Source organism: Nycticebus coucang, chromosome 11 (assembly GCF_027406575.1).
Source record: "Nycticebus coucang isolate mNycCou1 chromosome 11, mNycCou1.pri, whole genome shotgun sequence".
Lineage (NCBI taxonomy): Eukaryota > Metazoa > Chordata > Mammalia > Primates > Lorisidae > Nycticebus > Nycticebus coucang.
Window position 1 is genome coordinate 47488075 of NC_069790.1, and position 15571 is coordinate 47503645.

Genomic DNA, 15571 nt, shown 5'->3' on the forward strand with positions numbered 1-15571 from the left:
TACTTTTGTTGGTTTAAAGCCTATTGTATCTGCAAATAAAATCGCAACACCTGCTTTTGTCTGATTACCATTTGCCTGAATTATGGATGACCGTCCTTTCACCCTGAGTCTATATTTGTCTTTTTTTTGTTTGTTTTTTTATTTTTTTATTTTTTATTGTTGGGGATTCATTGAGGGTACAATAAGCCAGGTTACACTGATTGCAATTGTTAGGTAAAGTCCCTCTTGCAATCGTGTCTTGACCCCATAAAGTGTGACACACACCAAGTCTATATTTGTCTTTTAAGGTAAGATGTGACTCTTGTATGCAGCAAATATCTGGCCTGCAGTGCTAAAAATTTTTTTATCCACTCAGCTAATCTGTTCCTCTTTAGAGGACAGTTTAAGCCTTTCACATTAATGGAGAATATTGATAAGTCTGGTAAAATTTTGTGTATCGGGTTTTTCCAAAGTCCAGTGGACATTTTTAATCCTTTCGCCACTGTGGGAGTTGGAGTTTGATCAAAAGTATCTGATTGAGTTTACTTTTGTGGTAGAGGATTGGGCTGGTCATTATGGAGTAGAGGTCTGAGAATATCCTGAAGAGCTGGTTTGGTCATGGCAAATTTCTTCAACATATGAATGTCATTAAATTATTTAATTTCTCCATCATAAATGAAACTTAGTTTAGCTGGATATAGGATCCGGGGTTGAAAGTTATTTTGCTTTAGGGGATTAAAAGTGAATGACCACCCTCTTCTGGCTTGAAAAGTTTCAGCAGAGAGATCTGCAGTCATTCTAATATTCTTCCATTTGTAGGTAACGGATTTATTACGTCTGCCTGCTTTCAGAATTTTCTCCTTCATATTAACTTTAGTGAAGTTAATTATGATATGCCTGGGGGATGTCTTATTTGGATTGAATCATGCTGGGGTTCTGAAACTGTCTGCTATCTGAATTTCAGAATCTTTTGGCATGTCTGGAAAATTCTCTTTCGTATTTTCATGGAGAAGGGCCTCTGTGCCTTGTGAGGCCACTTCATCACTTTCAGCGATTCCAATGAGGTTGATACTAGCCTTCTTCAAATTGTCCCAGAGCTGTCTGAGAGAATGATCCGTTTTTGCTCTCCATTTCTGTTCCTCTTTGAGAGTTTGGGAGCATTCAAAGGCTTTGTCTTCAATGTCAGAAATCCTTTCTTCTGCTTGCTGCACTCTATTCCTGAGGGATTCTACTGTATTTTTCATATCTTTGAGGGCTTCAAATTCTTGCTTCAATGCGTCAAAATCTTTGGTGGTTTTGTCTTTAAATTCGTTAAATTCTTGAGACAACTTTTGAATTTCTCCTCAAGTTTCTAATTCCGACTTTTGAATTGCTGCTCAAATTTCTAATTCCAAATTTTCCTCCATTTTATTAATCTTGTTTGCAATCCAAATTCTGAATTCGATTTTTGACATCTCTGCCAGCTGTTTATGAATGGGATCTTCAGTTACATCTGCCATATCTTTCTTTGGGGGGGGGGGTTGATCTATTCTGGTTATTCATGTTACCAGAGAATTTCCGCTGAAACCGCCCCATGATTGTTTTACACCGTTTGATTTTTCCCCTGTAGCTTTGTCAAGGACCCGTACAGTGCTATGGCCTGAGAAACTGGGGCCCTGTTTGATGTGGTGGGGCTAAGTGGTTCTGTCTTGTTTTCAGCTAGTCTCTGTTCGATCCTAGTGAAACAGTTACTCTGGGTTGAAGTCTCAGCTGTGGAGAAATACCAGCAATTTAGTCACCCCGCCCACCCCACCCCACCAGGCAACAATTGGAAAAGGAAAATCAAACCTTCTTACAACCACACACCCAGGGCACCACCTGAATAGTCCTTGGGCGATTGGCTCAGTTCAAAAGGTCCAAATCAATTGTTTCAGTCAGCACCTGTCTCAGGTGGGAGAGTTTAAAAGGTCTCTGGCAACTGGATTGCATGGGCCTGGTGACTACTCTCATATGGCTTGTTCCAGTGCTCCATGGAGTCAGGAGGACCCACCCAGCAAATAGATCAGTCTGGGAAGGTTCATGCCTCCTTCCCTGCCTTGTACCTCTGTCACACCCAGTCACTAATAGTCCGGCAGGGCTGTGACTTAGTTGCCTTTATTGAACAGATACTCCAGAGGTTTGCACCTGCCTGAATCACAAGGAAATCTATTTTTACTCACCCAGGCCACTGCGCTTCACCTCTATCTAGCAGTGGAAGGTGAGGACTGACAACCTCAGGCGCTTCCTGGAGGCTGGGGGGTGTTCACTCAGTTCCAGCCCCGCCCCTGATCGATGTCACTGATAGAACAGAACAGAACAACTTTGCAGTTATTTGTCTCCGTCCCTACCAAATTCCCCTGCAGAAGAGAATCTGTTTTGAGTTCCCAGACCCTGCGCTCCAGGCCCTATCTTTGCTCCTGCAGGTTTGTGTTCCGTTGCCTGTCAGTTCTAGCCTCCTGTCTTCCTTTGTCTATAGGCTGACAATCCCCTGAGGGCGGGGTGCATTTTAGGCTCAGTAAAGTGGTCCTCTGGGTTAGCCCCGCCCTGGGAACTTCCTGGCTTTGCATGTGCATTTCTAGTCCCCGTGCTCCACCCAGGTCGGTACTGCCTCAGGCAAACCCTTTACTCACGGGGCCTGTTTCTGTCCCAGATCTGTTCCGTGGTGGTTGCCACCTGAGTAGATGCCCGGCCTCCTCTGGTTGCCCAGGGAGACAGGGGGTGTGGCTTCAGAATATCCAGGAGTGAGCCCTATTGTTGCTAAAAGATGGCTGCTGCTCTGTGTCTTGGTGCACTGCCGCTCCAGTGTGGTTCCCTCTCAGCCAACCATGCTCTCCTTACTCCCATGCCCCAGAGTCAGCACTGACCAGCTGAAGTTTAGGCCAAGTCCACAGCCCTCGAGAAATCACCCAAGAATCTGGACTCCTGGGGGACAGGCCTCCAGACCTCAGAGTGAGAGTGGAAGGGAGTGCTGGGAGGTCAGAGTTTCTGATAGAGAATATATATAGTTATATACGGTTTTATGCCTGGCAGAAGAACGCTGTGGCACCCTAGTAGGGGAGGTAGTTCCAGTTTTCAGAGGGTCTCTCCCGTGGAGTGTAGCGGGAGGACATTTGAACTCTGCTTGTTTGTTGGGCACTCTGAGCCATTGTCATGGGGGAGGGGACTCCTGTCTGCTTGGTAATGGATTTTGTACCTCTTGTTTGTATCCTTGGGGTCGCAGCTTGCCTCAGCGGGGTTGATATGCGTTCTTCAACCTTTTCTCTTGGTGCAGCTCTAATCCACCCGGTTACTTGCTAAATTTCTGTCCTTTAACTCTCCTCTGGATGGTAGCCTCTGTGAAAAGCTGGCTTCAGTCAGCCATCTTGTCTCCGCCTGAATATTCTTATGTATTCATTAGGCATCTGTATTTTTTTTAATGAGTTATGTGTTAGTATATCTTGTACACTAGTGGTGTTAGAGGTTTTTGGGTTTTTATTTTTTTTTTGAGACAGAGCCTCAAGCTGTCACCCTGGGTAGAATGCTATGGCATCAAGGCTCACAGCAACCTCCAACTCCAGGACTCAAGTGATTCTCTTGCCTCAGCCTCCCAAGCAGCGGGGACCACAGGTGGCCGGCACAACGCCTGGCCATTTTTTGGCTGTAGTTGTCCTTGTTGTTTGGCATAACCAGGCTGGATTTAAACCTTCCAGCTCTGGTGTATGTTGCTGGAGCCCTAGGCACTTGAGCTACAGGCACTGAGGCATGGTCTTAAAGTTTTGTTTTGACGCAGAGTCTCACTTTGTCACCCTTGGTAGAGTGCTGTTGCATTACAGCTCATGGCAACCTCAAACTCTTGGACTCAAGCAATTCTCTTATTTCCACCTCCCAAGTAGTTGGAATTACAGGCTCCTGCCACAATGCCTGGCTAGTTTTCAAGATGGGGGTCTCACTCTTCCTCAGGCTGATCTTGAACTTGTGAGCTTAAGCAATCCACCCACCTTAGCCTCCCAGATTGTTAGGATTACAGGCATGAGCCACCACACCCAGTCTGTCTTAGAGTTTTTAAATGGGTAGTGTTCCATGGTTAAAATAAAATAAGAACTACAACAGTATAATAATAAATAACATACTAAATACATTAGTTACAAATAATTTTCTTCTTACTTTTTATTTTATATTTTTAAAATTATTACTTAATCTTATTTATCAGTCTTTATGATTTTTTCCTTTTTTCCATGAAAATAATAATATTAGGAATTATAAACTGGTTAATAGCTATAGAATCATTGCTATGTGGAAGTTGCATTATTTTTTTTGTACTGTATCATAAGACTTTGATGTGGGTACTACTGTCCACCTAACACAAAAGAAAAGCATTTTGAGTGCCTTAATCAATGTCATGCATTTATTTAATAAGTGGCTGGTTCTCCCCAAATTACATATAGGTTCTCTTTGTTTTTCCTGGATTAGTTACTTAATCCTATTTTTTCTTTGGAAATGACTTTGGTAATTGGTTTCAAGTAGGCTTTATTTTTCTAAATTGCTAAACGGTTGTTCCACTGCCAGATTTTAATAATCCCTTCCTTCACCCTGATTTTGTTGCCTCCTGAATTATGAATTAACTTCACAAACATACTATTTCTAGCAATTTCAAGATTAGTTTGTCCTTATATTCTATGTTGACATCAGATTGACCTATCTTATCTTAGAATGTGTCATCTGTTTTAGTAAATTATCTAAGATTGAATTTCTCTTGTCTGTAACAGCAATGTTAACAAGTGGAAGAAAAGGTATTTACATTGAGTATAACATATTAATAATGAGGTGTCCACCATTAAATGTAGCATTCCTTACAACTACATTTTCTTGTACAGTGCAAGTTCAAAATTGATTTTGTAAATTATTGATAATTTAATGTTTTACATACTGCTTAGAAGGAAATGCGACATTGATACACATTTATCTGCCATGTATGAAAATACATTGAATGTTCAAACTTTGTTTTCTCTGATGCAAAAGATGAACCGCTGTGGAACTCAGGCCCCCATCTGGCTGTCTCTGAGGGATTCAGAAACTCTGCCGCCTCCCGGGGAGATCAAGCATCTGACAGCTTGTGCCACATGGCAATTTTTGTTCAGCACTACAAAGGACTGTTGTCTCTTTCAAATTCCGGTGTCTGTGAGAAATTGTGGGACATTTTTTGTGTACTTACTACAGCCCACTCAAGGATGCATGGGTTATTGTGCAGAAGGTAAGAAAAAAACAATAATGCACGTGAACTGCTAATTATGGAACTGTGAGTTGGTGTGTTTGTACTGTCCTCTGCATGGGTTGTATTAAGCTAATGCAAATCTCAGTAAGAGACTTTGTCTACCTTTATTGCTAGAGTGAAGCTAAATTTCTGGCTTAAATTGGTCGGATTTGTTAGAATTCTATACCAAGACCTTAAAAGCCTTACTGAACATAAAGTGTGTATTAAAAATTCTTTTGTTTTTCAAACCCTTTCAGCCTTTAATTAAGGGATGAAGAGTGGTGAGTAAAAATTATCATGAAAATATGTATTTCATATTATTTCATCTTTTATTAACCAACACTTATTGAATATGTATAATGTGTCCAGAATTATTGCAGTGATGAGCAAGGCAAATGAGATTCTCTACCCCTGTGAAACTTACATTTGAGTGAGATGTCTTGGACCATATGCAACTAAAGTGGATATAACTCAAAGATTAAAATAAACATCCATAGTCACTAGTGTATAATTTCATTATTAGAAAATTAAATAAATAGGGCGACTTCTCTGATGAAGACAGGCACATGGCCTACAAACACATGAAAAAATACTCATCATCCTTAATCATCAGATAAATGCAAATCAAAACCGCTTTGAGGTATTATCTAACTCCAATAAGATTAGCCCACATCACAAAACTCCAAAACTACCGATGTTGGTGTGGATGCAGAGAGAAGAGAACACTTCTATACTGCTGGTGGAAATGCAAACTATATGACCTTTTTGGAAAGAAGTTTAGAGAACACTCAAGGAGCTAAAAGTAGACCCACCATTTGATCCTGCAGTTCCTCTACTGGAATGATCAAAAATTATTTTACAACAAAGACATTTGCACCAGAATAATTGTTGCAGCCCAATTCATAATTGTCAAGACATGGAAACAGCCCAAGTGCCCATCGACCCATGAATGGATTAACACATGGTGGTATATGTACACCATGGAATACTATGCAGCCATAAAAAAGGATGGAGACTTCATATCTTTTATGTTTACCTGGATGGAGCTGGAACATATTCTTCTTACTAAAGTATCTCAAGAATGAAAAAAAAAGTATCCGATGTACTCAATACTACTATGAAATCAATATATGATCACCTACACATTCATATGAATGGCAAAACACAACTATAGTTCAGAAAGTAGAAGGGGAGAGCAGAGAGAGTAGAGTAGAGGGGGGATATGGGAGGAGGGAAGGTGTTTGGGGGGACCTCACCTAATGTGCATGATGTAATGGTACATTTCAAAACTATTAAGAAATGAATATAATTGTGATGGGTGTGTTACTTAGTTCAATGTAAGCATTTCCCATTGTATACCAAAGCAGTAAACTCATAAATGCATCAATGTACAAAGTTATGATTTAATAAAAGAAATAAATATATGTATTATAAAAATAAATAAGGCAGTGCCTGTAGCTCAGTGGGTAGGGCATCAGCCACATACACCAAGGCTGGCGGGTTCGAACCTGGCCAGGGCCAGCTAAACAACAATGACAACTACAAAAAAAAAAAAAAAAGCTGGGAGTTGAGATGGGTGCCTGTAGTCCCAGCTACTTGGGAGGCTGAGGCAAGAGAATTGCTTAAGTCCAAGAATTTGAGGTTGCTGTGAGCTGTGATGCCACAGCACTCTAGTGTGACTTTCTTTCAAAGAAAGAAAGAGAGAGAGAGAAATAAAATGAAATAAACAGAGGCAAAGAAACAATGCTTCCCTGAAAAATTATAGACAGTATTTATTGTCTATAAAAAATATAAAATAGTACTTACTAAACCAAGAAAATGAAGCATAAGTCCCATCATTTTAATTATGGACTGCACTTAATGATATGCTTGAAAATTATAGTGAATGGAAAGGGAAAAAGCCATAGTGATTTTACTTTGGAAAAACCAGGCAGACATTGCATTAATGAAGTGATCAAAGCTAACATTATCAGTGATAATGCATGTTGACATGATGTATCTCTAGATACATACAATAAGAAGGACATTTTTCTTATGTGACATTATTACCCAAATGCCATAACTCCAGTCTAAACATGAGAAAGTTTATATAAACCTAAATTAAAGAACACTCTACAAAATACCAGCATAACACTCTTCAAAAGTTTTAAAATTATGAAAAACTAAGAAAGAGTGAAAAACCTGTCACAGATTGAAGAACAACATGATGAATAATACAATGTGATGTTGTGAATTGGCTACTGGAACACAGGACATCAGAAGAAAACTGGCAAAATCTGAAGAGAGTCTTCAGTTTATTTGAGAGTACAATCCTAAGGTCAATTTCTGAGTTTTGAGAAATATGTCATGGTTTTATAATATGTTCACATTTGTAGAAGATGGACGGGGGGTGTATAAGGGAAAGTTCTCAATTATTTTTGCGACTTTATTATGAATCTAAAATTATTTTAAACTAAAATATTTATTGCAAGAAATAAACTAAAATAAGATTGTTAGAAATCGATGTGTTATAAATTAAAGGAAACATTACGGTGATAGGAATGTGTTGGCACTGGGGTACTGTCTTACAAAGAGTACTTGGGAAATTCTCTCTGAATAGGTGATGACTTTGACCTGAGTGAGGAGACTGAGGCAGCCATGACAAGATATGAGGAAAAAGAAAGACCAGCAAATGCAATGCCCTTAGACATGGATGAAGATGGCAGCTCAAGGAACCGCAGGAGAAATAATGTGGTAGGAACAGAGTAGGTGGATGAGTCTTAGGTCACTACTCTGTGACAAGGTCAGAGAAGTAAGAAGCGGACAGCATGTTTAGATAGGGTCTGAAGTTTGTGGTAAGAACTTAGATTTATTCATAACTATAGTGAGAGTTATGAGACTTTTAAACAGGCGAATAATAGACCTGAGAATTGTATTTAAAAAAAAGTCATTTGTTGTTCTTGCAGTGAGACTCCAGAAGATGTTGCATGAATTCTATAGAGAGATAACGATGGCTTAAAGAGGATGTGGATGGAAAAGAATTGGGCTGGTGGCAAAGGAAAATGGGTATTAAGTTGGTGTGTTTTTTAGAGACAGAGTTCAAGCATAGGATATGGGTAAGATAGAAAGAAACATCAAGGACATTAGCTAGGAGTTTGCTTGAGCAACTAAGATGGGAAAGACTAAGGGTACAAACTTATTACCACGGAGGGGGGGGTGGATTCAAAAGTTCTGTTTTGAAGTGTTATCTAAGAGGGAACATGACATATGCAGACATAAGGTACACATCAGCCTCTTGGGCATGACACTGGCCATGGTGTTGACTAAGGATGCTGTGACGGAGGATCCTTGTGGGAGTTGCTGGAACATACCGTCATGGAGCTCACCATAGATAATTGAATCTAATGAAATTTTTTATTTTCTTTTTCTCTGTATTCAACCATGACTATGAACTCTTTAGAAACAATATGGCCTTTATATTAGGGCCTCATGACCAAGAGTCCTAAACAAACTGGGATTCAGCAAATGTATATTTGACAGCAGTGTTTGCTAGAACAATCGGCCAGATTCCTCTCATGCAGGAAGCTTAAAATGGATGTCAAACATAATGACAATTTTTGCTTGGACTGTTAAGAGAACAGTGAAGTTGATAAATGAGGGATTTATCTTATAGCTTTAAGAGAAGGGTGACCTCATGCGTGACAAGCAATGGGAGGAAAACACCACCCAATGTATTATCTCAGCCATATATAGGAGACTGAAAATGCTGTAGACACAGATACAGCAACACAAGTAATGAAGTGAAGTTGGGTAATGTAGTCATTAAAATGAAACATTGTCTTGGGTGTTAATAACCAAATACATATAAAATAAATATCAAATCCTAAAAAACATTTTGCTCATCACAGCTATAAAATTTGAACCAATAATATTAAAAAAATTAGTTCCTTTAAGCATTATTACCTCTTGATAATTTGTCTTAATGCCAGCAAAAAAAAAAAGAGTTTTCTCCCATGGTTAATTATTTCTTTGAAAATAAAAAATAACAATTTTAATATTTTGGGGTATTTGTAACATACTATTTTTTTCTTAACAAACAATGACAAGGATCCCATAATATTTCCAAATGACTTCTAAAGTTGATGCAAATGTATCATCATTGGCCAAAATTGCTAAGTAAAAAGACATCATTGTCTACATGAGAATGGAGACTAAAAGATAATGTTCTCAATATATCACATTATTAATTCATTGTTTTTATAATATATGCTCCATTTATGAAAAATAAAAATTTTAAGTTTACTTTATCATTCATTGCAAGGCAGTAGTTCTATCTGTAAGAAAGAAATGATATAAAATTGTTTACTAAGATGGATATAAACTTATGAAATTTATTTTATTTGAACAAGTATTTACTAGCAATATTCAACATTCAAATATAATAATCCACTAATTATTTCACACATGTTTACTGCTGGAAGCATTCCTTTTTTTCCAGCCAGCATGGCAAGTCCTTACAGTGATGAAAAAAATAAATGTTGATTCCTACCCTCATGGCACAGAATTTTCAATTACAAATTGCAATTAATGGTCTGAATAAAAATTGTTTTTAAATGCTGTAGAAGGCAATACTGGAGGTGAGGGGAGGATGTCATTTATGAGTTGTCATCAAAAAAGCCTCTCTGACAAAATTGACCAATAGAAAAACAACTACATACCCATAGGAGAGAAAGACACAAGTGTATTCAAGTGGGAAGGAGGGAAAAAGAAAGGGGGAGGTGGGAGAAAAATTGGTAAGCTCCCACCTGATGGACACATCAGCACACCCCTGATGAAGGGCTCAAGTACAACTTGACCTTTACCTTAGAAACACAAACAATGTAACCAAATCATTTGTACCCTCATATTAATCCAAATTTTAAAAAGGGGGCTCATTGATGCAGAGAGCTGGGAGGTAAACGGTCCTTGGTCAAAGAGTGAGGGGCATTAGAAACAGGAGCAGCAGGTGACAGGCCATAAGGCCATCAGAGTATGTTGCCTTTCACTCTCTCATGAGAGTGAAGGCAGGACAGGAAGACTGGGTCTCAGAGAGGAGAGGGAGAGTATGCATTACAAGACAGGAGTAGGGAAGGGCACCCAGGCCTGGTCCTTTAGAGCGCTCTGCATTTTGCCCTCTGTGAATGAAAGAGAAGCTTTAGAGAATTGCCCTGGGGGAGCAAGCTGGTAAATCTTCATGGTTCTTACACAGCTGCTGTCCAGCTAAAACTGGCTGAAAGCAGTCTGTTGAGTAAGGAGGGGCAGCATCTGCTCAGTTTACTAGAGATAGTGTGTTCTTTAGGAAGGAGAAAATCTGGAGAGATTCATCATCCTCATTAGGTGGCCAAGATGAGAGATTTTGAAAAAATTAAAAATATATATTTTTCAGTACTCTTTTTTTTTTTTTTGTAGAGACAGAGTCTCACTGTACCGCCCTGGGGTAGAGTGCCGTGGCGTCACACAGCTCACAGCAACCTCTAACTCTTGGGCTTACGCGATTCTCTTGCCTCAGCCTCCCGAGCAGCTGGGACTACAGGCGCGCGCCACAACGCTTGGCTATTTTTCTGTTGCAGTTTGGCCGGGGCTGGGTTTGAACCCGCCACCCTCGGCATATGGGGCCGGCGCCCTACTCACTGAGCCACAGGCGCCGCCCTATTTTTCAGTACTCTTATCATAAAAAATAGTTATGTTTTGTAAAACTTCCTGTATTACTACCAAATATTTGTGTGAAATTCTGTTTTTCCTGGAAAAAACGGTAGTTCACCTACATTAGTTTAAGAAACATTGACACCTTTTAAAAATGAAAACAAAACTTTCACACCAGAGAATCACATAAAATGCAAGTAATCACTTGAACAGATATGTTACTGTTTATACTGAATTTTAAAAATAATATTTCAGATTTGCATTTTAAGACACACCTTCCGAATTTAAAGTATACTTCCTGCTTTGTTAATGGTATTACACTCACTTATTTTCTCAACCTTGAATATTCAAAATTACTTCTTTTATTCTCTACATTCAAGTTCTCCAAATAATTAGGGATAGGGAATTTCTGGGAGAGAACTGTTATTTTTTATTCTTAGTGTATGAGGTTCGGAGCAGACTTATTCTCTGATTTACCAATAAAAGCTTGCCTTATAATACCATTTAGAGCTTGAATTAGACTACATAGGTAGCAAACAAAAATGAAAGTCTCTTAATCTGCTTAAGAGGTTCTTTTTCTTGCTGGAGCAGGTGTTCACTGCTGATGGTGATTTGACCACTTTACAATGTCAGGCTGAAGTCTCTGTGATTGGCTAATCTATTCCTTCGTGTTGACAAGATGAAGATCCAGGTTTAGCCTTTTTATCCGCACTTTAGACAGGATAAAAAAGAAAGCTCAAAAGGCAAAAGAAAGCTCTGCTAACTGACACTTACTTCTTTTCTAAGGCGCTTATTTGGAAAAAGCCATATCATGACCATTTTAGAAGAATTTTCAAGCTCGTCTCTCAATCTTCAAAGGCCGTCTATCAAATGCTGTTTTTACTTACACGTATTGCTGCCTCCAGCCAATATATCTTATCTGGCTAGAAGTCATATTATTTACTTTAAAAATCACCAACTTCAAAAATTAGAGAATAAAATTTCACTTTGACAATGTAGTCTCTTGAAGATTTTTTTATTTTAAGTTCATATACCGGAGGTGCCAAAACATGTATATACATTACAAGAGATGGCATCTCTGTATTATATATTATATTTTGTATATACCTTGAGCACTTCTTATAATTACAGAAGTCAAATGTGACTTGTACTCATCTTTTGTTATTGCTATATATTAAGTGTTACAATTTTAATACAGTTTCTTTCTCAAAATGTCTATGCATTTTATACATTTATACAATTTATCTAATCTTAGAGATTTTGTAAGGCCCTAAGAAAATAAATATTAATTCATGATCATACTTGGAATCAAAGCCATTATAACAAACATATATATATATATATAATGTTATTTCTTAAGAAGAATCAATGAAAATACACATTTTTACATTTTCTGTATGTCTAGTTAGCCATTTACTTGGGTCCTTATAGTAAGTACATGTGAAGTGGCATTGTGTCCATTCAAAGTAGGTTATTAAAAGTTAAGGATGTATTTTATAACCCCTAAAACACCCATTAAAATAAAACAAAATGTAGTTAATCAGTCTGGAAGGGGCATAAAATGGAATAATAAAATATACTAAATTTTTTGTAAATGCAGGAAAAGATGAAAAATTGAACAAAGCACTCATAAGGCAAATAGAAAACAAAAAGCAACATGGTAGATTTAAACATAATCAATCATATGAACAAATTAATATATAGGAAATAAACACCCCAATTGAAAGGTAAAAACTATCCAATAGAATCAAAAAGCAAGAGTCAACTATAGGATTTCTAGGAGAAGCTCACTTCAAATACAAGGAAAAATGAGTAAAAAGTGTAAGGACAAAAATAACACTAAATACAAAACACTTTAAGTGGCTTATATTACTATTAGACTAAGTAGACCAGAAAGCAAAGAATATTACCAGGAAAAACAAGGATCATTTATTAATGATAAAATGATATCAGGCCCTGGCGCAGTGGCTCACGCTTGTAATCCCAACACTTGGGAGGCCAAGGCAGGTGGATTGCCTGAGTTTACCGGTCCCAGACTAGCCTGAGTCAGAGCGAGACCCCATCTCTAAAATCTCTAAATTCAATAAGAGAACATAATATTTTTAAATGTTTATGCACTTAATATAGACTCCAAATACAGTAAAGTTGATAGATCTGTAATGAGAAGTAAACACAACTACATTTACTATTGGAGATCAACATCTGTCAATAATTGAACATGTAGAAACAAGAACAGCAGAAGTGGATACTAGAACCCTCTGCCAACCAACTTGATCTAAATGATGTGTAGAGGAAACACCACAAAACAGTAACAGCATAAACCAGTGGTTCTCAACCTTCCTAATGCCATGACCCTTTAATACAGTTCCTCATGTTGTGGTGACCCTCAACCATAAAATTATTTTCATTGCTGTAGCGGCATTAGGAAGGTTGAGAACCACTGGCATAGACGCTTCTGACAAGTGCCTAAGAAACATACCATGAAAACCACATTCTGGGCCCTGAATTAAGGAAATTTGAATATTAGATAAAAATTGAAGTTGATTAAAATTAAAACCCACTAAGCATCTGTATTGGAAAACAAGAAAGGCTAAAAATTAAAGACCCTCAGTTTGTATATTTGGAGACTAGAAAAAGAAGCACAAATGAGATTCAAAGTAAGCAAATGAAAGGAATTATCAGGCTGGGCGCAGTGGCTCACACCTGTAATCCAGCACTTGGGAGGCCTGTAATCCCAGCACTTGGGAGCCCGGGGCAGGTGGATTGCCTGAGTTTACCGATTCCAGACTAGCCTGAGTCAGAGCGAGACCCCATCTCTAAAAATAGCCGGGCGTTGTGGCGGGCACAGCTACTCTGGAGACTGAGGAGAGAGAATTGCTATAGCCCAAGAATTTAAGGTTGCTGTGAGCTGTGACACTTTACTGAGGGCGACAAAATGAGACTCCGTCTCAAAAAAAAAAAAAAAAGGAATTATGAAAATAGAAATCAATGAAATAGAACATACAAAAATAACAGAGAAAAATCAATAAAATAAAAAAACTTGTTCTTTGAGAAATTCAGTGTAATACATAATTCTCTAGCCGCTGTGATCAGTAAAGAAAAAAGACAAAGTACCAATATCAAGAAAATTACCAATATTGTGATACAACTACGGGTTTTATAGGTATTACAACAACAACAAAAAATTGTTATTAACAATTCTATGCCAATACATTTGACAACTTAGAGGAAATAGATAAACTTCTTTAAATATACAGGCAACTAAAGCTCATTCAAAAACAGATAATCTCATTGGCCTTGTATCTATAAATCCATCTCACAAAGAAAACCCTAGGTCTGGGCGGCGCCTGTGGCTCAAGGAGTAGGGCGCCAGGCCCATATGCCGGAGGTGGTGGGTTCAAACTCAGCCCCGGCCAAAAAAAAAAAAAAAAAAAAAAAAAATTCTAAAATTAAAGAAGAGAACATTTAAAAAAAAAAAAAAAAGAAAACCCTAGGTCTCCCATGATTGCATTAATGTACACAGCTATGACTTAATAAAAAAAAAAAAAGACTGACAATATAAAAAAAAAAAAAAGAAACAAAAGAAAACCCTAGGTCAGATGGCTCCAGTTGTTCTTTCAAACATTTTAGGAGGTTATAATACAAAGTTTACACCAATTATTATGGAACAATAGAAAGAAGAGACTATTGCTAAACTTCTGTGGGGCCAGCACTACTCTAAAACTAAAAGAAATACGTTTTGATCTCCTTTAAGGAAGTACAAAGGAGCATGATTTCTGTTTTAAATGGTGAGAGTATGTTTAGTTTTATAAAAAAAAACTACCCAACTGTGTTCCAAAGTGGTTGTACCATTTTGCATTCCCACCAGCAATGAATGAGAGTTCTTGTTGCTCCATACTCTTGGCAGCTTTTGATGTTGCCAGTGTGTTTTATTATTTAGTATTGCAGATTGAACTCTAGAAAACAAGATATGAAAGCTAAGAGTATTTTGAAATATAATCCCTTGTCACCTCCATTTTATCTCATCTCCAAAGAGAAAAAGTGTTTTATAAAAAGAAATAAAAACAACTAAGAAAAGTCTTATTCTGTACTTCTCCAAGGAATTGTCATCTTTGCTATATGTAGACTTATAACTTGATGTTCATTTGAATATACATACAATCCTTACCTTTTGCAGCTATTCCTGATGTAAAATTACACCCATGTGGCCCAGATGAAATTGAAATGGGAAGGGACTGTGTCCGTAAGTAGTACATTTTTTGTAAATTATGTGTTTATTAACTAGTAATTTCAACAAGTATTTATATTCTGTGGTTTTAGTTATTGAATTATATTAATATTTGACATAGACATAGTCTTGTGGATATCAAAAATAAAAACAAATTTATTGTCTTTTAAGAAATAGTGCTGGAGTTGGCAGAGGTACAGAGAGTTAGTATGTGTATGCTACGTATATTGGCAGAATCTTTCATGCTAAAATCTGGCAATTTATATCAGCATTCTTAAAAGTCTACATTTATTTGCACCTGGAAATTCTGCTTTAAAAAATATGTCTTGAAGTGTTTAAGGAAGGATGCAAGAATAATATTTACTAATGTGGAAAATTTTTCTAATGTGGAAAAAAAAGTGCAAATACCATTAACTTCTGATTGATTCAATACACATGATATATAAATAATGACA

General features: G+C 37.6%; 1 protein-coding gene across 1 annotated transcript in view; it reads left to right on the plus strand.

The window, feature by feature from the left end:
- Nucleotides 1–15571, plus strand: part of VWDE (von Willebrand factor D and EGF domains) — a 94222-nt gene that overhangs the window by 15825 nt on the left and 62826 nt on the right. The window contains exons 3-4 of the mRNA XM_053553480.1: nt 4996–5227; nt 15066–15131. Of these exons, the coding sequence (XP_053409455.1) occupies nt 4996–5227; nt 15066–15131 (298 nt within the window). The remainder of the gene's footprint in view (nt 1–4995; nt 5228–15065; nt 15132–15571) is intronic.